The sequence below is a fragment of the Mycteria americana genome, chromosome 2, assembly GCF_035582795.1.
Source record: "Mycteria americana isolate JAX WOST 10 ecotype Jacksonville Zoo and Gardens chromosome 2, USCA_MyAme_1.0, whole genome shotgun sequence".
Lineage (NCBI taxonomy): Eukaryota > Metazoa > Chordata > Aves > Ciconiiformes > Ciconiidae > Mycteria > Mycteria americana.
This window is the reverse complement of record NC_134366.1, coordinates 39,926,250-39,952,084: the sequence shown is the minus strand read 5'-3', so window position 1 is coordinate 39,952,084 and position 25,835 is coordinate 39,926,250. Positions and strand designations below refer to the sequence as shown.

General features: G+C 42.0%; 1 protein-coding gene across 1 annotated transcript; it reads right to left on the bottom strand.

Annotated features, from left to right (window-relative positions):
- Window positions 1-787: 787 nt before the first annotated feature.
- GALNT15 (polypeptide N-acetylgalactosaminyltransferase 15) lies at window positions 788-25,678 on the bottom strand. The gene is made up of 10 exons (XM_075493097.1): window positions 25,006-25,678; window positions 19,268-19,434; window positions 18,354-18,558; window positions 9,811-9,978; window positions 9,087-9,204; window positions 8,104-8,298; window positions 4,269-4,400; window positions 3,034-3,135; window positions 2,012-2,152; window positions 788-1,074 (listed from the first exon to the last, which is right to left on the bottom strand). The coding sequence occupies exons 1-10, from the start codon at window positions 25,548-25,550 to the stop codon at window positions 928-930; spliced, it is 1,920 nt and encodes a 639-aa protein (XP_075349212.1). The 5' UTR covers window positions 25,551-25,678; the 3' UTR covers window positions 788-927.
- Window positions 25,679-25,835: the final 157 nt, after the last annotated feature.

Sequence of the window (25,835 nt, the reverse complement as noted above, 5' to 3'; positions counted from 1 at the left end):
GTTTGCTGTTTTCAGCCAGCACTTTTGTCACTGGAATAATAAGAAGCTCATCCCATAGCTTTATGAGAGCAAAAGGAGGCCACTGATACTTTCCATTTCAAAATAAGCAGGGAAGTTGTTATCCTTCTTTCTAATCTAGATCAATCTTCTTCCATATTCCACAAACGTTTCCTCAAGAGTTGTTCTTAAATTTCATTAAAATGAAACAAAAGTTGTTAATATTTCAGTCTCGTTCTCCCATCCAAATTAGACTGTGGACGAAGGATTTAAGGAAGGGTGTGCCAAACGCTGAGGACTGTTGGTATTCCAAGTCAATTAGAGCAGTTAGGGCCTAATTAAGTGCTAATTTATGCTCTGTGCAATCTCACAGAGGGTAGAAATTTGGCTCAGGCTAGTTGGAAAACAAAATTTTAGCTATTACATGTGAAAACATCTACTACTTTTATGCATACAAAACCTACTTTGTTTTATATGAGTCGAGTGCACTGTAAAACAAGGCTAAACTCTTATCCTGCTTTGGCTGGCTTCCTCTTACAGTTTCAAAAGTTTCACAAACATTCGTTTTCCTGTATCCTCAGAAGTCACAGAATATGCTAAAGACAAGCTGTCTGGCAGCCAATTTTCCATGTTTCCTTCAAAGGGCAAACTTAACTGTCTTCTGCAATAGCAGAGTTGAGAATCTATTGATGCTCACAGTATCTTTATTGCCTGCTTCACACAATAAATAGAAATTTTAGCTAGAGCTGAATAAACCAGAAACTGGCAGCAACAATTTGAGCCAGGCTTTCAAAGGAGAGACCTTCCTAACTTCTCCACATGCTACAGCAAACACAAACATCTTTCTTGTCCATGCAGGAAATGTATCTTAAATCCCAAACAGAAGTCATGTTAAATTTTGGAGACTTGACCTCCACAGAGACTTGTCAGTCATCTCTGATGTAGCACATGGGAACGTTCAAATTGCCACACCTGATTTGCATTCTTGTTACATACACACAAAACCAAGTCCTTCTCATCTTCACTGTTCACTGCCTCTATGCATTTGCCAGACAGGACATGGACAATCATTCCATTCTATAAGATGAGAGAAGAAAGGAAAGAAAGAACAAATTAAAAATAAGGGATATCCAGTAAAAGCCAGGCCACGTTTCTGAAACTTTTTACATACAATAGATCACCAGTAATGACTGGTTGTTCAAAATTTTTTAACTATTGCTCTAAACATAATGACTAGGTTTAGCTTTGAGCCCAGGGCATGCTGAGTATTCATAATTCCTTTCGAAGCTGACAGGAGTGGTAGGTGCAGAATTCAATAAATCTCTTTTCCACCACTAGTTGTTTCCTATGGGTACAGGTTGTCGTCAGCATCAACTACAGTACTACAGGCCACAAAATTTCAAAAGGACCTTTGCTTCCCTTAGGAATCAAAACAAATTACAGTAGGAACTGTACCAGAGGATTGCAGCATCCCTACAACTACAGTAACCGCTATTTTCCCAGGCTGTCCTACAGCATGATATTTTTCAGCCTTGTAGAGGAGTTCCTGCTCTGCTGGGTGAAGTCCACTAAGTAATACCAAGTTCTTCTAATAGGAAGTTTGCTCTTCTCTTACAATGCAGGAGGAATTTTAATGTTTCCCCTACTCCCAAAGGGCTCCCATTTGGGAGGGTTCAGGATTCCCAGACCCTTCCTCTATCCAAAAGAAGTGGGCAAGGATTTGTCCTGCTCTTATTTTCACAACTACTGATTCTGGTTCTATTCCTATAAGGCCAGTAAGACAAACAGTTAAAACAAGGACAAATGAATTTAGCTAGGATTCCTGTAATTTGTATTTTTAAACCAAATTTATTTCACATAGACAGTGTAAATGGGCAAGAGGCATTTCCTGGGTGAAAATGGTACAGAAGTGAAACTTGCCCTTCAAATACCTCATCCCTTCCCCACACACGAATCCTGTCGATCACCCAGTCACCATCAGCTGCCTTCCCCTCACAGCAGAGTCACTACTCACCTCCTGGACATCCCAGTGCTGGTGGCTATTGTCTGTCTCCTTTGTACAGTTTTGAGGGATAACCTTCCCGTGTCTGACATCAAAGCAAAACAGCGGAGCAGAACCAAGCCGGATTTCCTTCATGCTGTTATATTCAAAGTGCTGGAAAAGGGAGGGTTTGTTTAAACAACGATGGAAGGACATCCCAGTTAATTTTCAAATGCTAATTCCAAAATTAATTTCCTGTACATGTTTGTTAAGATGCAACTGAAACATGAGTGATGGAGACCCAACAGCCTTGACCCTGCAAAGCTAGCTAAATTCTGGCATAACTTAATTCCCCCCCGCTAGCTAATTCTGGCATAACTGTTTACCTAAGGAAAGGCTTTGTGGACTGTAATTATGTATAAAGTAAACCCATCCTATAATAAAATTTTCAAGTTTAATAAGTATTTGAACAGAAGGGTGTTTCTGACAGTGTCCGCACACATTGCAGTTAGAAATGTGCTTCAGTGTGAGCAGCAAAACTTGCTTGGGACTTGGAGTAAATATCTGCAGTCGGTCTGTATTGGTTTGGCTTCTCTTAATGCATGAACTTGCTAGTCTAATGCCACCTAGGGTGACATTAGGAAATTCATGCCACATGAATTTCCCTCCTGTCTTTGACTGCAGTTCAGGCACTAAACTGCAGTTTCAGTCACTAATGGAGAAACCGATCCCCATTATTCTAGAATTGTTATATATTTTTACTGCCAGGCTTTCTGTTCTCCAGACACTACCAAATATACTAACAAATAGGCACTTAATGATGTCTGCTGGAGCAAAGTGTGGGGATCTGGCCTCCGTGACACATGGAACATTGCCATTTTTCAAATGACACTCAGCTGCAGAAGAGTGGGCGTCATTGCCTTAGCCCATGCCTAATTTTGAACACATCAGTATTTCCACTAATGTCAACCCAGCCATTTACACGTTGGAGTGGCTGTCTTCTGGATGGTTCCCTAGATCTGATACACTGCCTATATACTTAAAGTATACAGTACCTGGGTGAGACTGTTACTGCAAGGGGAGAGTTCGATAGAGCCTTCTGCAATGGCTCTTCCAGGTCTGTAATCTGCACAGAAGCCAACACCAGTATTGTAAAGCTGTAAGTAAAGGTTTATACTGAAATAAAGCACAATCAGATACAAACAAAATATCCTTCAGCTAACTTTTTTTATGATATATGTTTTTGCTCATAATTCCTTTATGATACATGTTTTTGCTCATAATTCAGGCAATATTTTTTTCTTTCAAACTAGATCTTGCATATTGATCTCGCAGACTGATCTGATATAAAAGGCAGAGTCTCACCAAAGGTCAGTGTTAGCCAGTGAGTTTTGTTTAAGTTAGAGATATCCACTTCTAGTTTTATTATTATGATAGTTAAAAGAAATCTGTCAAAATTTTTATGCTAATGGAAAATTGCACTTCAACTGGACACTGTAGACAGAAAAAACCCAAGATATTCCAGAAGAAAAAAACATGTGACAATTCCTGCCATCCACCCTCAGTTCTTACACTCTTCTCAAGCAAACTTTGATAATAAAGAACAGACAAAATAATAAAAGGACACAGTAAAATCTGGCTACAGATAGCACAGTGTGGATAATTAGTGGGCCTTGTTGCCTTGTTGGGGGAAAATCCCTTCCAGTAAGGCTGCCTGTAATAAATTCATATTTTAATGAATGGTAATTATCAGCTTACGTGTTTAAAAAAAAACACATTGAAAATATTGCCTCCTGTACACAGTCAGCCAAGGAACTGCTATTGCTACCACCTCTGCCCTTGGGGGAAGTGCAGAACTGAAGAAATGCTTCTTTCTCTTCATGCACATGGGTCAGCACAGAGACATCTCAGCTGCTGTTGCGGTTGCCATCTGCATGAGGCAACACAATTCTTTTCCTTTACTAATGGCACCTAAAGAACCTAGGGTTAAGATCCTCTGAGCTGTGACACTGAACTGACTCAGACAATCTGGGTTCAGATCCTGGCTGGCTTTCAACATCTATGTGGAGAATTTGGACCAGCTGTTTGTTTCCTTTCTCCTTTTCTTTCTCCTCCCATCCTTGTTGCATTGTCTGTTTGAACAATAAAAATTTCAAAGCAGGAACAGCCTCTTATTGTATGCTCAGTACATGAGCATACAATGTATGAGTACTTAGTACATGGAAGCAATACTGGGGTCTTTGAACAATGCAGAACCACTAATCATTCTTTATAGTGTGTTTTCTCTTACCTTGCCAGAGAATCTTGGTGTGTCTTCAGGTTGGGAGAGTTCAGGGTACACATTTGATACAAACCATTGGAAATTTCTACAGCCCAGTCTCTTCTGTAGCTGAAGGCGTTCACTGCAGTCTGGCTTCTCTGCCTTTATGGAGAAAGCATAGGGGCAACAAGGTTACTAGTGTATTTGTGTTAGACATGCTAGAAGTTAAAATGACTACATAGGAATTATATCTACCACCTCTGCTATCGTGCATGTTATAGATATTGATATATATCTCTTATGAGTATGCAAAGGAGGAGGACCAGCTATAGTCTTTGTGCTAAACAGCATTTAGTCTGGCATTGTGATGGAAGTAAATATTTCAGAAGTAGCATACATGTGAAAATAAGTATTTCCTCTAAAAATGATTATTACACTGAAAGGTAAGTCAGTCTTTGTCACCGCTTTAATTAAAAAAGTCAGGGCCAAGTTTTATACTTGTTGTACTGAAATCAGTGGGATTGTATTAGATTGTCATTCAGTATAGAATTTGCTCTGCTGATTAAAATTCAATTTCCTGGCCTTTAACAGCCCAAATTACCCAGTTACTGTCAGTCCTCCATGATCAGAGGATGTAAGTGATGACAGAATTTAGCTCAAAATATAGTCTATCACATTATTATCTGACAGTTACTAAATCTAGTAAGTGAATGTGTTTTGCAGCTATAAAGGCATAAAACCTTTCCTATGATTTATGTGGTTTCTTGAATTATATATACACAATATCAACGCTCACCCTTCCTGGTAGCAACTCTGTTCTGAAAAAAGACAAGTGCTTTCAACCCTTGGTGCAGCTACAGGCATCTGCACTGCAAAGGACTGGCAGTCTGAATATTGAGGGTATTTAGCACTGAAGATGGCTAACAGGGTTCTGAAAACCTCTAAGCAGGTAAGTGTCTAATCCTTCAGTTTCAAAACCACACAAAACACTTTCCTAAATCTCTCAGTGCCCAAACACTAAAAATATCTCACCACCCTTAAGAGTCTCTCTCCTCTGTCTTGCCAGCAGTAGATCTCCCCCTTCATGTTTCCACTTTTTAAAAATGCAGTTTTGGATTCCAGGAAACTGGTCTGGATTCCTACGTCAGAAATTAAAATTGGTAACATAAGGAAAGAATTGCCCATAAATAACTTTTCCTCAGACCAGCTATTTCTCTGCATCCATAAGAAAGAAAAAAGGACTTTGTGACATGCCTGGAAAACACTGATAAATGAAGGGCCTTGGAGATCAAGGGAGAGGTATCAGTTTCTAAAGGCAGGGATCAATCATGCCCTGTGGCACTGTTTGCCAGCCCCCTGTAAGCTGCACAGGCAAAGCTCAACAGTTGCAATATGTTAAAGAGAACCTCATAGTTTAGTATCAGTCTTAGATTCAATAAGCACAACAACAAAGTTCAGCAATTCAGCACCACACAAACCTGTCCCCAAGAGGTTTTCTTGGAAATGGGAAATAGAGAAGTAAAATGCTTCCCCTAAAAAGAGATGTTTCTCATGAGACTGCTTTGGCTGAAGAAGGCGATGCCAGTAAATCTCATTTTGTCATACTAGTTACAGTCTGCATATGATGTTGAATAAATGGTGTAAATAATGTAAAGAAAGCCATGATCCCTGTAAACCAATCTGAAAGGAAACTGTGCTTGTAAATTAAACAAACCACACAAGAAAAGGAGAAAAAGAGACGGTGGCTGAAATAGTAGAGAGCTGGGAAGAGCCTTATTCACCTGCATTAACACTCATGCCACGGGCATCCTGTGCAGGATGCGATTCAGACCATAAAACGGGAAGACATAAAAGCAACCTAAACGGGGGTCACTGGTTATTTTCTGCAGCGGGCAATGCCGGCAGTGAAGGCTCACAGAGATTTTTTGCAGTGGCCAATAGGTGGCTCCGCTCACCCTCTCAGTGCAATAAATCCCCGCCGGGCCCGTCTCCATCTGAGCGGCAATAATGTCATTGCTTGCTTCTGTCTTTCGAATAACATCCCCCTGCACTGACATACTGAAAATATTGGCCGTGAAAGAAAGGAACAGAGAAAAGGGCCTTTTATGTTATGGTATGCTGAGCACAGAGATCGTAAAATTGATCATTTGAAGGAGCATCGTACTTAGAAGTACCAAGAGTATTCTGGCTAGAATAAACTCTCAGGCAAAAGGTCATGGTGCTTACAGCTAGTAAACTGTATCATTGGTGGCTGTAGCTTTTAGTACAGAAAATTGCTTCTGAGTTGACAAGAAAGGCCTTCAGGAAATTATTAAATGATTTAAGGACCTAACTGCCCATCTTACAAGAGTTGGCCTAGCGTCCTCCTTTCAATTACATGGCTGTAACCCTTGTGAGTCAACTGACAAATTCCTGGCCAGTGGAGTTCAAATCTACAACACCGACAAGGATGGAGAAGCTTTTTAAAAAATGTGAAAATAGAATAAAAAAAGAAATGCAATAGTCTCAGACTCTAGGACTAGCACAGCAGGCTGACTGGAGAGGCAGATCCACTGGTGGAGTGTAAGGAGGTCAGGCTAGGTGACAGGAGAGAAGCTATGCCAACGCACAGCCCTTCTCCTCTCTCCACTACAACGCAGCTCCTGCTGGATCTGCCTTTCTTAGACGATGGCCAGCACTGCAATGACTGAGGCATGCAGGACTGAAATGCAAGAGCAAAACTGAATGGGGAACTTTGCACAGCACCTACCCATGCTCTGCCTAACCGTTTTCAGTGAATCTTTTTCTTCTTAAAAGCATGGCATTGTTAAATGAACAAGAAGATGAATGACACATTTTCATTCACAACTGCTCACAAGTTTGTCCACTGCCTTGTAGGAGAGGATATTGTTACAGAAAAGGTATCGGAGCCAGAGAATTCCTGAGAACTGCAGCAACACTAACAACTTCATATTATTAACCACTTAACATTAAAAACATTAATGACATTAACCACAGCTGCATGACTCCCAATAAACAAACATCCACTGGTTTGTAATACATGGGATATACAGTCCCTTGACTGATCCTGATCTGCAACATATACAGTGGCTTAAAAACAAGTGTGCCCATTCTGTAGTTATTGGATGGCCCGTAGCCTGTAGACAGTTCAAGTGTGGCCACATGCCAGGGCTACACCACACACCTGGCTGCAAGCCTGTCTCAGCGTACAGGCTGCTGGGAATCCAAATCCCTGGAGGCTGGACTGCTGTCTGTGCGATGCTTCTAGTGAAAAAGTAACTTGTAAATAGTGGCTATGTTGAGATCTGAGTTTCTCAGTTGCAGACAGTTGCTCCTTGTCATCTGTCAGTTCAGGAAAAAAAATCACCTTTTTTGTCATTAGACCACTCAGATATGTTCCCTTCCAGTAGGAGAGACACCGTAGTTTGCCACATGACCGTGAATATAACTGAATATCCTCATGAATCACACAAGGAAGACCTTCAGTAACAAAGAATGAATCCTCTAGGAGGGCTCTTTGAGCACACAGTGCTACTAGCTTCCACTTCAGAGGCACTGCAACCCTCCATGTACTATCAGTGGAAAAATAAATCACAGCTTGTTGAGCAAGCTGAAGAAGGAGTCATTTGGAGAAGGAGCCATACTCTAAGAGATTTGATAACTTCAGCAAACAACTCCTAGGCACAAGTTTCTCTCTTTCCTTCCTGATCGGACAGCTCTTTCACTGGAAGGTTTCATAAAAAGACTATCCCCATGCACATGTACGTTTGGCTGCACACAGACACGCCTACCCCTATTCCACCCCCTTCACCTACCTCAACACACACTCATTCCCTCAGAAACAAACCACTACAGATGCCTTTACCTTGCTGATTAAGAAAGCCACTGTGTCGTGCTTGTAGAAGTTATCTTTAAAAGAGCCCAGCCAGGTCTCTGCTATTCGGATTTTGTTCCTCACAATGGCCTCTTCATAGGAGAAAGCACGGGGAAAGTGATTTCGATAGACATGCCCAACTCGGGAGCATGGAATAATTTCTACAGAGCCACCACAGAGCCAGGTCTGAAACACAGATGAAAGCACAAAAAGAGATTACTTTATTTAGATTACCTTTATCTAAAAAGGAGAAGCTCCTTTACTGTAGACTCTGCCTCAGGAAATCCTAATCTGCACATTGCTGGAAACAGCAAGAGCATTATGATGTGCTTCTTCATACACTGTTCCCCACAGACACAAAGACACAGAGAAGATACTGGGCAAGAGAGACCTTTGATTTGACCTAGTATGGCTATTTATATGCTTTTATGTTTTTCTGTGCACAAACAGTGCAGTGTAGTGAAGAGACCTGGGTGCACACCTTCTTTTGTCTGGGACATTAAAGACTCTATACCCTTTGTGTCTGCAATTTTCATTGCTTTTTAATATCACTTACACTTTGTATTCAGCAAAAATCAATGCAAACAATTTAATATAAACAAATTGGTATTAAAACTACAGGTTGGCAAAGAAATAAAGCTACTCTCCCTTTGGTGCATGTTACATACCAAAAAAGAAGAGGCAGCTTTCAGAAGATGCCAAAACCAGTGACTCTGTCCTAAGGCAGATAGTGATAGCCAGTGAAACTTCCTTCTCCTGACATAATGCTCCTAACTCACAGCAGCTGCACGTTCTTGTATAGTTCTGACAGATCATAGAGCGTGGGGATAGATTTCTGTGAGGAAAGCGATATTCTCCAGACCCCAAGATGTTCTGCACTTAACTGCTTTTATAAATTGCTTCTTGCCTTTTCATTCAGGTTCCTTAAAAGCCCAATAGTTACCACGGCTTGATGTTTTCATTAAGGTGCTTACCCTTATAGATAGTTCCAGATTTTCTGCTCCCCACATGGTCATGTCAGAATCATAAGCTCCAGTGTTTTGGAAATAATGTCGATCCATGGCCACCACTGCACCAGCTACCACAGGACTCCTGTGTAGAAAACAGTTTGGAAGTGAACACCTTGAGTTTTGGACACGGAATTATGTGAAGGGTGAAAATCCCACCATTTCCATAGAGATAGTATTACAAAATGATTGAATACTACTCCATATAAGCTTGAATGAATTGATTATCTAACCAAAAGAAAGAACAACTGGAACCTAATTCTAGGATTTGTTTGGGGAAGGGAGCCAAGAGCTGAATTATCAAATAAGGCTCAGAACAGTGGGAAATGTTACATACACGTACACCCAAAACAACAGACAAACAGATCATGATTAAGACATGTCGTTTAACTTTGTATGATCCATCTTTTGCTTTACCTACAAACCTCCACACCTTGTCTGGTCAGGTTGTATACTAGTTGTGTCAATGTGTGGAAAATATTTGTCACGTTGACAGTATGACTGCAATCTAGTCAGAATGATTACTAAAGGCCAAAGAAACTCAATGTAAACCAAAAACTTATCCCTTCAAAAAACGTTAACTGAGCACATGCAAGTAACCACGTCTCTCTTCTGGTAGCTGGAAGATGACCCAAATTGTACAGTTTTGCTGCTGAGCTGAGCAGAGGCATATTGGCTGATGGACTGTTACCTGATAGGGCTGATGGGAGACTGTCGTACCTTCTCTTCACGCTCTGGCACTGGTTCCCAATGAAAATCTAGTTTCCAATCAAAAACACCTCGATGCAGGCCCACCGAGTGATAGTACTGAAAAGTCTTCCAGTCTATGACATCTATGACAGGGGAGATGACACTGTTTCTGAAAAAGACAGTATCATTTATTTTCAAAGCCAAAGCACAAATTAAGTTCACTTGTCTGTTAGTAAACAGTGGTTCACCTCTTTGACAGTCAAGCACAAGCACTCCTCTAGATGTTGAGTGTCCTTACTTTCCCTGCTGATAGAAGCTCAGGTGCTCAGTGCATGGGAATACTGAACCTGCAGTGAGGAATCTAAAGATCAATAATTTATTGATAACCAGTAACTTGCATTGTCATTTAAAGCTATTCAGGATTTTGCTATGAGTTAACCATGAGAATTCTTATAAAGCTATTTCACGCAGAGGCTCCAACCTCTGATGTTATAGGCTCTGCATGGATGCAAAGTTTACAGCAAAAGATGATTTTGACCTCTCACACTTTACCATCCTTTGATTTTCCTGTAGATGTTCAACACGCTTCATGAGTTTGTCACTTCAGGCCAATGAAGAATGCACTCATCCTTATTTTGTTCTGCTAGTTGTTTTGCAAAAACATTTATCACCAAATTCATAAAACAGTTTCTGTGTGTATTTTATCACAAGCTTAAAATGCTCTTGCAAATGCGCTGTCACAGTGTGGAATCTACTTTTAAGAGCCAGAACAGAGACATTGCACCATAAGCAGCAATCCTCCAATTCATTTCTAACTTGAGTTAAATTTGGGTTAGTCTGAGAAGAGGTATCAGACATTTCCCCATGGCAAATATGTCACAGTATTTCACAGTGTGCTTGGACATCGTCTTGGAATTAACTGGTAGTTCAGAAGAGCCATCACAGTTCCTTGTTTCCTAGGACAATGACGTATCACATTTGGAAATTTTCAGAGTATAAATGCAATGGTATTAGGGACTGCAGGAAAAAAAGTGTTGAAGAACAACATAATCCATTTCTTCTCTGTTACGCAAAAGGATAGCCTCTGGTCTCAGTGTAAGGGCCTGCCTATAGACAGAAGTTCCTCTGGAGAAAAATCAGTAACATTAACTAGGGATTAAAGTACACTGGAAAAAATTACTCGTGTTCTAGAGTAAGAGTATCCATATAGGAAATTATTCTGGAGTATGATTCTCTTTCCCTAGAAAATAACTTCCTGTTAAAACTGAGAGAGACAGAAATGAAATGCTCAATTTTGGGGCAAAAAGTGGAAGGTTTTATCTCCTCTTTAAAGACTTATATGCTGGTCAGAGATCACTCTTGAGAGAAATACGCTTAAAACATACTACTATCAATGGAGAAAGGACATCTCAGAAGTCTCCAACGCAGTGAGCCCTTTGTACTTTTCCATGGCAGAGACCAGAACCAGCTGAGGAAGATGGTAGCTCTGGGCGATGTTAATGTAATCTTGGCATATCTTCCCTGCCTTTACAATCACTAGAGTAATGTTTTTTCAGCATCAGAGTGGGGGAAGCTCCAAACTTTGTTTTATCACAGTTGTCATTTCCTGCAGAGAATTTTAGAAGCCCATGGAGAAACAGAGACTACTGATCATCAGTGAATTGTATGAAGATGAACTATGCAGAGGATAGTGTTAAAATGACTCAGTTATTCCTTTGTTTCCTAATAAGAGCAGACTGCCCTATGATGAGCTAAAGGCAGAAAGATTTAAAATAGAGAAGTGATTATATTTCTCCATTCAGGTGTAAAACCAGCCTTTGTAATATGTAATAATAGGCACTCTTAGAAACAAGCATTGGGTTTATAAATAGATGAGAAAATTTTATGGTCACCTGCACCATTTGTAGACATAAATTCAGGCAGTGATTTGCTGTCATTCTCCCACAGGATTAAAGAAGAAATGGAAAGAAATGATACTAAAAATAATAAAGCTGATATCTTCCCCTGATTCTCTTGATGATAGCCCTGTGATATAGTTTTGTATCCAGGACAGGAGCAACCATCTCAAACTCAAGCCAGCAGGAGCCTTTCTACTGCCTTTACTCACTAACAGCATGAAAAGGAAACTAACTGCTTCTACAAGTTACTAAAAGGTAGTGTCCTGACGGACTCACACAAGCAGGTGTTTTTTCCTTGATATGCTGAGAAAAATCCATCTAACAAGTTAAATGGATTTTATATGACTAAACTTCAGAAAATGAAAAGTCACTGTAATTGTAATTTCTACAGCCTGCTGCATTCTCCAGTGTACGAGTATCTCTGACAACTGTCTGGTTAGGAGTGTAGTTGGAGTTGCATACTTCCCACCTCAGTTTGTTGCTACTTGCTGAAATGCATGCTATCTATTGCTACTTGTTTATCCATTCTCATCCAGACAGGACTGAGGAACTAATGACCCCAGGGTAGTTTATTTTACAATTTCAGAGTCAAGAGGGAAATATCAGGAGGGCGTATTTGAGTGGAAGCCAGAGGAGGCAATGTAGACTAAACCATTCAAAAACCTTGAACATGAAGACTAGACCACATGTGCGTATCCAAGATAATTCAGACAGAGACAATGCGGATACTCAGTTACGCTCAGATATATTCTGGATCAGATAAATTCTGGATCAGATGATCCAGACATTTCAGACTATCCTACATTTTCCTATCATTTCAGCCGTTTAAAACCTGTCCTTTTTGGACCCACCTTAGATTTGTTGCCACTGTAAAACTCCAAACTCCAATGATGCTTCTAGCACCAGTGCAATTGCTCATAAGAGTAAGCACCACAGTAGTAGTTCTTGTCGAAATAATCCTTTATTTTTAATGCATGCTTTTGCTTTGCTTGTTACTGGGCATTGATTCTTCCATGCCATTCAAGAAAAATACCTGCAGTGATGTAATGGGTACTGATGGTTTGGAGACCAAGCAATTATCCAAACTATCTGCAAATTATGACATGGAAAATTACAGTGTTTAAGGTAGCTGAAAATAACTCACCTGATAGGTCACATTCTACCCTGGCTAAATTCAACAACAAACCAGAAGAAAATAAAATCTAATCTAATTTCCCACAAAATCATACAGTACAAACTGATAACTGTGTTTTAGAGCTATTACTCTAGTAGCTCTTCCAGAATGCCAAGATTAACAGTTCTCAGAGTATGTCTGTAAGTGTAATGCTAGATCTTCACCTAGTATAAACTGTTGTAGCTCTGCTGAAACTAATAGAAACACACCTTCTTAAAACTTTAAATATTGGGAGTGTCCTTCTCATCTGAACTAGAGGAATCCAGTAACTTTATCTTGTGTGAAAACTGGTCAATGTCCAATTTTAATCTTAATCAAGCAGTGCTTTACCTATCTTTTGGTATTAATGCTTTTTATATAAAAGATCTGTTTTCTGCATATTCAGTGATGGTTTGATGTTTGTGTGGTTCTAAATGCAAATTTGCAGCAGAAGGTAATTGAAAGTTGGAAGATGTTCTTAGCTATTCTTTTTGTTTTTAACTGGGTAACTGGCAGACAGTCAGCAGCTTCTCAGCACTTTGAAATGAAACACACTGGCAAACTACTGCTAATTTTACTCTGTGGAATCCAAGGAAAGGAAAAAACAGGAAATTCAAATACAACTAGCAGCAAGGCTTTGAACTGTTTGGCTAATTTGTGAATATTTCAAATGCTTGGAACACACATGAACTACAAAAGGTCACAATTCCATAAAAAAGAGCAACCCAAACAAGAACAATTTCCTGGTTTGGGATTTCTCAACCAAATACAATTGCAAATGAAATGTCTTCCCATGACCCTTTACAGTCACCATGGACATTATGTTCTTTCCTATTTTTAGAATAAGTAACATGAGGAGAGGAAGATTTAATTAACACATCTGTTTTGAAGTTTTAGATACCCTGTTTTTTGAAAGTGCTTTTTACTGATTTATACTTTCTTTTGCTGGGAAGGGAACAGATTTTAATCTGTTTAAATCCCCCTTTAAATAAGAATGAACAAAAAAACCAAACATGAAAATTATGTATTTTCCTCAGCCAGTTTCAGAGTGGATCATTCCCTGTAAAAATTAGATAGCTAGGAAATCCAGGCAGTCCAAGTTCTCTGGCTCTGCACGTAGTCAAAACTTCAGTAAATAGCTGAGAACCCAAGCTGGTTCCACAGCATGCTGCATTTTCACTGAAAGCACCTTGCTGGCTGCTGAGGTCTTCAGGGAAACAGTAATGCAAACGTTTGAAATTAGATAGGATTAATAAAAGATAAAATGCAGTGATCAGGAATGGTGAAGTTATGGTATAAAGGATCACTTAAATACTGCTTTACAGACCAACTCCAGACTAACTTAGGGCATATGAACAGTCTCCTTGAATTGATGGACTACTCATATGCTAAGCACTAAACATATACTTCAAACCTCTGCTAGGTAAAGTTCTAAGGGAATGCTTTATTTAAAAAAAAAAAACTTTTGAACCTGTCTTTTTTGTTAAAATACGCAAATTTGTATGTGGGGTACCAAAATCTGTAGGAGCAACCAATACCCTTTTATACTGGACAGTCAAGGCACTGTGCCATGAATCATGCCTAAATCCTCATTGCTCCTACTATTGGCAGTAATATTTGCTTTTGGCTTTAGATTCTCATCTTCAGTTTCTTTACATCAACTTCTTTAAAATAGGTTACCTACTGATCCTGATCAGCTGTGAAAGATTGTAAAGAGATAGCATATCTGCACATAGCATACCATGTAAATGCAGAACATTAATTTACTGAATTGGAAATTAGTGTTATTGACAAATGGAGGATACAAAAGGATCAGGCAAAAAGAGAAGTCCCAGGAAGCAGGCTGTTATATGTGAAGTATATGGAAGGTTTTCAAAACACGGAGAGTAGCACGGAAATGTATGCTCAGATGCTGGGGTTGTGTGGGCTCTGGATGGATAACATCATGCTTCCCTGAGCCTGTGAGAAGGTAGAAAACAGATGGCTTATGTATTTGGTAGCTGAAAAAGCTGGGGTATGGGCCACTGAGAAGTGGAGAATCAGATGAAAAGAGATGAAGGAGCTGTTCAACTTTAGTGCAAAATATTTCCCTTCTCTCTAGTGTATTACCATAAAACTAGAATAACACAGAAATTTTCTGGACAGCAGAACTCTGTTTCTATTACTGTATTACAAGCAGAGGCTCCCATTCACTCCTGAATGGGAGCAAACAGCGGATGAGATACCTTTCCACTACTATGTTCATTTCTTATTCTGTTTAACAGCATTTTCATTAAAGATTAGTGACCTAGAATCATGGTGCTAAGTAGAGGCACTTTGAATTTTAGAAACTAGATAGGCTCCTTTTAGTATCACAGGCTTCTGTTTCCTAACATAGTATGTGAGCTGTGGTACAGGCAGTGCACAAGCACAGAGGGAAACAGCCTGTGTAAGGAGCAGCAGGGGAAAGGTCCTAAGGGCAAGCTACCCCTTTGCAAGCCACCCCTCTGCCACAGTTATGGTGCCCATGCCTTTTTTAGAGGTGGAATTCCTTGTCAAGGATATAATCAAGGCTCATTTTTCTTTCATGCAGTATTCTCAGGAACCACACTTTGGATGTTTTTTTTTAAAAATCTTCAGCATGATGGTCACTGTTTTTAGGTTAAAGGAACAACCTTTTCAAGGCTTCATGGCACAGTTCATTATATGCCTGCTCTGCCTTTCACTGCCTTTGGACCGAATACAAAATAGCAGCTGTCTTCTGCAGTCTCCTGGAAAAGGCAAACCCCTCAAAAGACGACTGTAATAATTGCACAGCTGCATTACTATGCACCATGCTACTCACCTGGAATTATCCTGGAACACAAACAGTTGTCAAATGAAATGATCTGTGGGGCATCTCATCTAGTTTTCTAATGTTGTCCAGGTGCCTACAGTATTCATCCTTGAATAATCAAAATGTCAAGGGATGCTTTACAAACCACTGAACCATTCTCTAGGTGATATACTAAGCTTATGCACAGCTTCCCAGTCAATTTGTTAGGTATGGTTCACAGAACCAATCCCAATCAAGGTGCCCATAAATGCATGTGTAATGATTTTAGAAAGACTCAGTACTTTTTGGGAAAATCATTTTGATTGGGTTAGTGAATAAAACCATCATGTAGGGAGATGAAATGTCATGACCCAGAGCAAGTCAAATATCTGTCAAATATTTCCATACCTGTAAAATTGGGATAATTTTTCTTGTGTTTGTCCTGTCTGTCATTACTACAGGCTACTCAGAACTGGGGGTATCTCCCTTTTTGTGAGTATGTTCAACTCACAGTGAGGTCTCAGTTTGAGCAAAGATCTCTCTGCATTGCTCTAAGACAGGTCACAATAATAGTAGCAGATCTGACCAGGAGTCTAGAAAACTAGTCTTAATCACAATTTGCAAAGTTAAAATCTCCCTCCAGCTCCGCTAAGCTCCTGCAAGGGTCTGAGCTTTGGAAAGGCTGCCTTTTGCCTTGCCAGCAAGCAACTCACTCTGGGTGATTAAGTGTTTTCGCATCCTGTCTCTCCAGCAAAAGTGCATGAGTTGCAGCTTGACTGGTACATTAAGAAGAGGAATGATGGATATTTCACCAGTCACTGTAAGCTTTTTTTCACTGTACTTTCCTCATTTGGGTAGTCTCAGGGAGTGCACATGATTCAATTTAACAGCTCCTCAACTGCTAAATGAAGCCAAGCTGACTATGCTAATGCTTTACATTTCCATAGTGATCTCCATGCAAGCATTACAAGCAATTTGGGAAAAATAATGAATTAACTTCCTTATCAGGTCAGTGTTATTATCACCATTCTTCAGCTGGGGAAAGAAGGACAGCGAGGGAAAGTGATTGCCAGATGCCTTAGAGCATGTCTTCCCTGTGCACTGGAGAATGACACAGGTTCTCCACACTAGCAGTGACAAAGCTTCCAGGGTCAGACACAGTGACTGATACAGCATACAGAAAGGGATGGTTTAGACCATACTATTATCCGAACATCCTTCTACCTTTGCTCCATGGATCCAGTTAGCCATTAGCTAACTTAGTGTTAAATTCTGCTCTCCTGGAGGAATGAATAAGTGTATGAGCCCTATAGGGGAAGAGAATCCCTTTCTCACCCCCTGGTGACAGCACTACATAAATCTCAGAGCTATAGTAGGCCTGGTGGCTTTGCATTCCCTTACCAGGGATAATTTTTGACAGTGAATCACTACAATTGTGGTGGGGTCCTAACTTCTCTCCTGCCATTGTAATTCCCCCTTCACTATAGCTCTCCTCTGAGACTTTTTGTAACTCTTAATTTCAGCAATACAACCTTGAATAAGGACTGGCCAATTGATACAGGTAGGAGTTTTGCATGAACATCAATAGACTATAGCTCAAGGCAGAAGAATCATGAGGTATATTCATAATAAATCATCTAATAAGTCAGCCTGCTTTTCCAAGGAGGATCTTTTAGAAAAGAATGGTCCTGACATCCTAGGACAGCATTACTCTTGCTTGCAGTATTTTTAATGTTTTTATCCGAATGATGTAATCATTTCTAAAAAATCAAATTAGTTCTTTTACAAGCAAACATAATCAGCCATAAAAGCAGCTTGTTCCAGTGCCTGGGAACAGCCTTTGAAGGTCTTTATTATGACTATTTAAGGGTCTGGTAAGAGTTTTAAAGATGTATTTTTTCTTTTACCCCCTCAAGCAATTATTCATTTTTTCCCAAGTGGCTTATGGGTAATGATATACAAGTTAATGTACAAGTTTTTCTTTCAGTAAAGTCCCTTTAATAAAGGATTTACTGTCAGGTAATTCTTGAAACATTTTCTGTGATTTAATCTCTTTGAAGAACTTGAGGACTGCATAGATGAGGTCAGCTGTACATTAGAGAGCAGGCCCAAGCACCAACCTAAACATGAAAGACTTGGAAAATATGAATCTGTATCTTCCTCTGTCAGTTTGGTGTCAGTGAAAGAACCTGTGATTAGCCAGAACTCTCTAGGCTGCCCAGAAAGTCTATTTTTTCTGTGGAACAGAGACGGTACAGGTGACATTGGTATGTAGCCAAACTGGCTCAGGAGGACAAAGTATTTTATCCTTGGCTTCATGACTGAGACAGCTAAAAAGTAAAAGTAATGGAGTTTTGCAGTAGTTTCTCTGGTGGATGTTTGCCAACTTCCAAACAGCTTGAGACTGCAACCTTTTAAATTCAGACCACTAGGAAGCCTTCTTATAGCTCTAACTGGATACAAACTCTGACAGTTCAGTGATACTGTGTGTGAAGTGAGGGCTATCAGCTGTGTGACCTATCCTGCTTTCCACGTATCAGAGTGATGCACGTGGTGATAAGGTAGAAAATATAAGCAATGTGATCAGAAGGAAGAAGGTACCAGAGAAGATAAAAAAAAATACCCAAATCTTTCCAAGTACATCTCTTTCAGCAGAAATTAGCATATGCAGGGAGCTCAGAGGTCACAGGGATATTTACCGGTTGCTGGACAGCCTGGCTAGGAGGGGTTCCAGCCAGCCCTTCTGACACTCGCAATGTGAATCCATGAAGACGAGCACATCCCCAGTTGCCCGTGCAGCTCCTAGCATCCGACCTCGGATGACTCCAAGCCTCTTGTTGCTCCGGATAAGTTTCACACCATCCAGCTTAGAGATGTATTCACTCAGAGCTGACTTCAGGGGCCCTATCAGAAACAGAACAGTCACTGAAATGTTTTAGCTTTGATTCAAACTGTTATAGAAAAGCAACAGGTAGTAGGAGATGCTACTTCTTGCTGGTAAAATGTTTTGGGGGCATTTGTTTTACATGGCCAAGTAGGCCATGTTCCAAATACTCCCACAGCAGCATAATGTCAAAGACAAGTAGAGGCTAATGGAAACTGAGATTCACTAGGTGTGAAGCTATTCCTGTGGGAAACTTAAGAGGCTCCTCTCCTGTTTCAGCAAAAGGTGGATGCTCTCATCATCTCATAAAAAGCACAGATCGGAGTGAGATACTACAGGTGTTTGGCTTTCCCAAGTGGTTTGGATTACTTTAGCCACGTGGAGTTTTCCACTCTATGCTTCAGCCAAAGTCCAAGTCTGGAAATTATTACAGCAGATCTGGTCCAGTGGGAAGTCTAAGATTTGCATACTGTGATCTTATTTTAAAGTAAGAAAGTTCAGAGTGATTGGAAATGATGGGGAAAAAAGAAACATATTTCAAAGTTGAAAGGCTAAGCTGAATTCTAGGGATGGAAGAGTGAAACCTGGCAGCCAGCTCAGGGCCCTGCTTAGCTCTCTTCCTGAGGGTCCTCTTTGCCTTCTACTCTCCTCACGCACTTCTTGGAGGAGGACAGTCTCTTCCCTGAAGCTTTGGAAGAAAGAGCTCACATACAGAGAAATGGGGACTACCTTGCTGGCTGAGATCGTCGACTAGGATGATATCCTTGAGCAAGGCCTTCGGGGCTGTGTCCATAATGCTGTGCACAGTTCTCAGCAGAGTAGACCAGGCTTCGTCATGGAAACAGATGATGACACTAGCAGTAGGCAGACTGGAGTCATATTCTTGCTGTAGGCACCTGCATGGGATCAAATAAGGGAGACACTAGAAACACTGGTACAACTGGCTACTTGCCTCTCAGAGCAAAGTTGTAAGCTACACATAAACCTTCAGGGGTGGAAAGCAGTTTAAGATATCAGCTCACTTCTAACAAAGCAAAGGAAGTATTAAGGTGTCCAAGACTGGAATACAAAGTGAAAATATGGGAATGACATTATAAAAATTAAAATGCAAAAATAGGAATATTTTGCTGTATTCAGGGATACTTTCTTCTCTGGCTGCCTGAAAATACACAGCTCAACAGAAATAGTCCAGAAGGCAAAGAAAGAGAAACTGAAGACAATTAGACAGAGAAAAGCAGAGAGGTGGATAAAGCAGGTCAGTCAGCCTCCACGAATTTCCACATTTTCTCAAGTAACACCGAAAAGGGTAAACTGAAATGCAGTACCTTTAAGACTAACAAATAAAATTACTTATCTGCACAACAAATTGGTATACTTGTGAACTGCCTGACCAGTGAATGAAGCCAACATCTCAGTCTGGTACAGGAAAGAACTGGATCCTTACATGGGCAATGAAAACAAATGTAGATACATTTAAGAAAGTAAATGTATTTTCCCTATAAAGTTTGTACAGGTTGCTTTTTTCGATGAAAATGAATCACTGACGAATGAAGCTCCCAGCTGGGTAGATTATCTTTATGCCATTTTTGCTATTTACTTTACAACCCCAGGTACTGACACAATCTACTGCAAGACACCTGGCTGCATGGGTCACTGTATGGCATTTCTAGAGATGCTCTAGAATGCCAGCTGGGGCCCACGGCTCCTCAGTTTTCCATGGGGCCAAGATTTCACCCATGACATTGAAAAAACTTCCATCAAAATTACCGTGAATTAGATGTTGCTTTGACAACTCAAGAGTTTAAGAATGACAAACACTTCCTATTCATCCTCACAGAAACTGTATATGAAAACTATAAACGCTCGTCAAACAATGGCTGTTTCATAAATGTAAGTAAAGGATCTACAAATCACATTCACAACAAAACGTGTTTTCTCATGTACCGGTCTTGGTTCAGAGAGACAGGACACACTATACTGGCATGAGGATGCACATTTTCCAGAAAAGGCCTTCAAATGCCCGTTGTAGAGATGCAAAGACTGCGCCTACATATCTGCTTCACTTACTTACATTAGAAAACACATTTTAAAATCTTTTCATTTCCTGAGGAGCAGTCATTCAGTTTCCTGACGCATTTAATCTCTAGCAGCAAGAACTTCTTCAAGGAATTACAGAATTGGCTGAATGTGGCCCATTGTTATTTCACCATTTTTGTATTGCCAAGCAAATCATCATACCGATTTTACAGTGGTTGTTAAACAATTAGCTACTCAGCAGAAATTCATGTAAGGGATATCATTTTAATATTGATATGTTTATTACCATTCTACTTCGTGCTTCTATTCATGGACTGAGGCCCTATGATGCTAGACACTATCCAGACACAAAGCTGCTTATCATTTAAGAGAATCCATAGTCTGAATGATTTAATAACAAATACAAATAAATGAATACTATAGATACACTTCTGGGAATATAAATTTAAAATGAGCACAATTATAATAATTTATTATAGTTTATAATATTTCACATTAATATATTTTTGTATACAGAGGCAAATTTTCTTGATGAATTTTACATTGTAATGAATCTATGTTGTCCTTGGTTTACTAATTTTCTGTAATCAACAATGCTGTTATTCCACAATTTCATATGGGATAATTGTTTCAATTTTCAGCAGGATGGAGAAAAGGATACTTTCACAACTTGGGCAGTGTTTGTATTTTCAGGCAGAAGAATCTAGAGGTGATTAAGAAAGTGAAGATCTGATGCAGTCCTTTTATTAACAGGCAGCTTCCAACCAGGAACATTCAGTATAGCTGTAAGCACCTCTATTTTGCACCATAATACCACAATGCCTTGTTGCTAGTACTGTGGTTATAGCAAGAAAATAAGGCTGTTGTGGAATCTTAATTGGAAACGAATTGAAAATAACTGTACTTGAATACATAACCTAGGTGGCGAGTGTTTAGTTGCCATGGAGATTGGCAAAGACTTGCAATATAGATATCTAATCTTCGGAAAAATGTGAAAGGGTACTGGTATACAGAAACACATTCCCTGTAATTTGGAGCAGTTTCATAGACTGTCCATCATAAATCAGCACTTCAAAAAGTCAGGGCTGTGACTGATATGAGACATAGTGATTTAATCCAATTTGTGAAAAATAAGGAATCGGCACAAGCAGCAATGAACAGGAGAGCAATTCTGACACGGCAAAGGCACTGCCGATGGGGACTCCCACCCAGCTTCAGGAAAACGCCTCATTGAGATTCAGCTCCCAACAGCACTCAAGTGGAAGCTATGCTTTTGTAATGAAAGTTAAAACCTTTTTAGACAGCTTGTGAGTTTCTGTTTGCCTGGATACGTCTGACACTCAAGCCCAAGATAGGAAAACAGACCTTTTTGCAGGCAGAACCCCATCATAAAAGTCACAATGGCAGGCTTAATTCCGGTCTACCATCCCAGAAGGGTGTCAATGGCAGCTGGACCAACTGATAGCAGCAAAAAGCCCTCTGAGGGATGAAGGTGCCTCAGAGGATGAGTCTGATGTGGAAGAACAGCTTTATAGTGCAACTGGGCAAGTTATCAGGCCTTTTCACCCAGAGACCCTGGCTATTTCAAAACTGGTACTCAAAATAAATGCGGCAAAACAAGGTACCTGATTCATCCATTAAGGTATGTTTTACTGTGAGATCAGACTGCTGGACAAGACACAGTTTTATGCATCTACTTTCTGAAAATTAGCATAAAACATTCACCTGGAAAAGCACGCAAAGAGATATGGGTTATGTTAGAAGCTGGGGTCTGGTGAGAGAGGTTTAAAGTATTGCTTTCCAGGTAAGGAAGTTGGGTCCTGGGCTGTCAAGGCACAGCACAGCACGCAGGCTCTGGTTTATTTCCAGCAGAGCTCTGTACTCTTCACATAAAAAAACCCTGTAGTTATGCTGCTCATTGCTCCAATGCAAAGCACAACAGACCTCTTTATGTGAATTTGTACGGAACAGCAGCTAAGTGTATCTTATGGCATTTACTTTACATCTTACACTCTGGTTTAAGAGTAAAACTGAAGTATGTAAGTGTGAAGTTTGGCCAGCTTTATTTTACAGGATCTGGAATTGCTTCACAATTAGTAGGCATAGCTTCTAGTACCAAGAATTTGCCATCTAATTTCAAGTGAAATGAGAGAGACTGAGTCCATGGAGGTAACTCACTGAAATGTCTCTAACTGGTTGGGTTCTCTCTAACTAAATAACAACAGACATTATTAGTAACAACATGATTCAAACAGAATAGAGGAATAGACAATCTGGTTTGCTCTGATTTTACACTGGTATAAAACTGGACTGATAACAGTTGTGAGCTAGGCCCCCAGAGTAAATTACGCCTAAAAAATATCGTTGTGGTTTGTGTGTTGTGCCATAAAGGACAGGACTGGCTTAGAGGCAGACCTCTGCTGCAGGTTTATGATCTGGATTTAGATCTAAACAACTGCGACCCTCAGATGTTCAGATCTGTGGTTTCAATTTGGGCTCTATAAGCTGTGGTGTTGATAGGTCTTTAGGCTGTAACTAGTCAGGCAGGAAAACCCATCCAAGAGCTCTGAGACAATGGCTTAAATCTTACTGAGATTAGTATTAACTAAACCTGTCTCTTGGTGGATGGCCCTTCAGCTGCCAAAGTAAAACTGTTTTTTGGCTGACATCACAGGCAGTAAACCAGGGTCATCATTCCTCCTTTGAACATTACATAGTTCAAAGAGGTGCCAGTGAAGCACGGTGAAAAATAACTTAAATAATATTGGCATTTCATTATTCAATGGAATTACCCAAATTAACACTGAACCTAGTCAGCAAGTGTAGAAAACTGTTTCATTTCTCTTTCCTTAAGATTGTCCCCTTAAATTAGACCCACCAGCTGTCTTTAAACATGTGAAAATGACCACTAGCAAAATTATAATATATATTCTGTCTCTTATTTAAAATGTTTTCTGGCGCATCTTTTCACCGTGTCCTGGGGGAAAGCTACAATAGCTTTTGTTACATGAGGCAAGAAAAAAAGATACCCACCCACATGCCTCTCCCTCTCCCCCGGGCAGGCGAGCATAGATACACCTCAGCCCCTTTTTAAGAACTGTAATAAACTGCCCCTCCCGGGCTGCTGGACTAACTGGATCTCAAGTCTCCAGGCTTCAAACATAACGTGGGGCTTCAAATGCAACACTTGTTCCATGTGGCCCTACAGCCTGGCTGCTGCTAGCTATGTGGCGTTGGCAGATCTGATCAGACACACTGATCTCCACCTTCCTTCCTCCCGGGAGTTTCCTTTCAACGTTCCTCGGGTCACTTGATATACTAAAAAAGCTGAAAGCCCCAACTCCTGACCCCTTTATCAGCCCATAAGCCCAGCGACCGCATAGCCCTGGCAGAGGCCCACCATGAGGTGACCGCTGAGGCTTTAGTCGTAGCGGCGGGAAGCGGAGGGGCGGCCGCTCACCCCCCTCCGCCCCGACCCCTCCTCACGCAGCCGCTCGTTCCCTCGCCGCTGAGCGGGCCCGGGGCAGCCGCCGCCGGCGGGTGGGCTGGGGCTGGGGCCGGGGCCGGGGTCCGGCCGAGCGGGGCAGCTCGACAACCCTGCACGCCCCCGGCACCCAGCGCGGAGCGTGGCGCCGTTCGCCGTGCGGATTCCCCTCCCAGCCTCAGCAGACAGACAGACAGACAGACAACCGGGGGGGCGGGAACCGCGGGGGCCGGGGCCCACGCAGCACTTCCCCTGCCGCCGCCCGGCACCTGCTGCGGCGGGAGGCGCCCCGCCCTCGGCCGCCGGCAGGGGGCGCTGCCGCCCGCCCGCAGGACGCCGCGTTGCCGTGGTGACGGCCGGGGCGGGTGGCGGTGTCCCGGCCGCCCTGCCGCCGCGGGCAGGCGGGCGGGGGGACACGGGAAAGGGGTGCGGAGGCGCAGATAACAGCGTACCTCAGCCGTCAGCTGGGCCGCGGTGCGCTCGTTCGTCCTCTCCTTTCTGACCCGGCGCCCCCAGGAAGCCGTAGCTGTCCCCCCCTCCCCCGCACCCTCCGCTTTTGCCGCCTGTCGGCTCCTGAGGGCTTGAAACACGGCCTCTGCTGGCTCCGGCAGCACCTGCCGCCGTCTCGGGGTGCGCGGGGGCTGTGGTCCGGGGCGGGGGTGGCCGTGGCTGGGCAGCCGCGGGGTGCCTGTGGGACCCGGCTGGGGCGGCTCGGGCTCCCGCCGGCTGCGGGGCCGGGGCCGCCGAGGGAGGCTGGGAGCCATACCTGGCTGTGAGGAACGGGGGTGGGTTCCTCACACAGCGTGGGGTAAAACGTTATCCCGAAGCGGAGGGGAAAGTTTGATAGGAAAGACGCGGGGTTTAGAGGAGGAGGGGTTCACGGGGGAACGGCGACGGGGAAAGAGACAAGTTTTCTCCCAGAGATTAAATAGGCTGTTTTACTTACAACGGGTGTCGTACCTCAGGCAGCTCCCTCCGCAGAGAGATCCGCTCACTGAGCGCTTCGTTAAAGCCATGGGTTTCCAGGCCGAGTGGCCGCTCCCCCGCAGCAGCCCCTTCCCCAGCCTGCAGAGGAAGGGACAGGAGCTGGGACTCCGGGTCGCCCTCTGCCCTCGCCTCGGGCCGCCTGCTCTGCTGCTTCACCACCCGATAGCCCTTCCTGGCCTTGCTGTGGTTCCTTCTGCCGGTGGGCGACACAACGGCTACGATCAACTCATCCTCCCGCAGGGAGATGAAAGGTGATAGTCCATCCAAAGGGTAATACTGCTGGCTCTCCTCCTGGGTGTCCAGCATCTCTTGGGTCTCCGCAAAGTCCATCTGATACCCTTCCCGGGGGTTGAACTCCACAGGCTGGAAAGTCCCTTCCTTGCTCTGGTTGCTGGGTGGTGGATTCAGTGTTGTAACCATCAGTAGCAAAAAGCCCAGCATCAGCAACAACAAGAGAAACTGCAGCTTACGTGATCCATATCTGCACTTCTTCCTCAAGAACATACTGTTGGTGACAAAATGATACAGATGGTCATGTTAAATACCACTTGGATCTTTCTCAGACTCCAGTCCTCGGGTTGCTGCAAAGCCCTGGTTTTCGCTATCTGCCAAGAGGATTTTTTTACTCCCCTCACATTTCACTGATGCCGTTTCATGCTTTCCTCTCTATTTACAGACAAAATATAACATTCCTATTAATATTGCACTTACTGTAGTGAAAGGTAGCATGGATCCAGTGAGATAAAGTAGATCCTTTATTATACAGAGTCCCAGCTTAGTTAGGAAAGC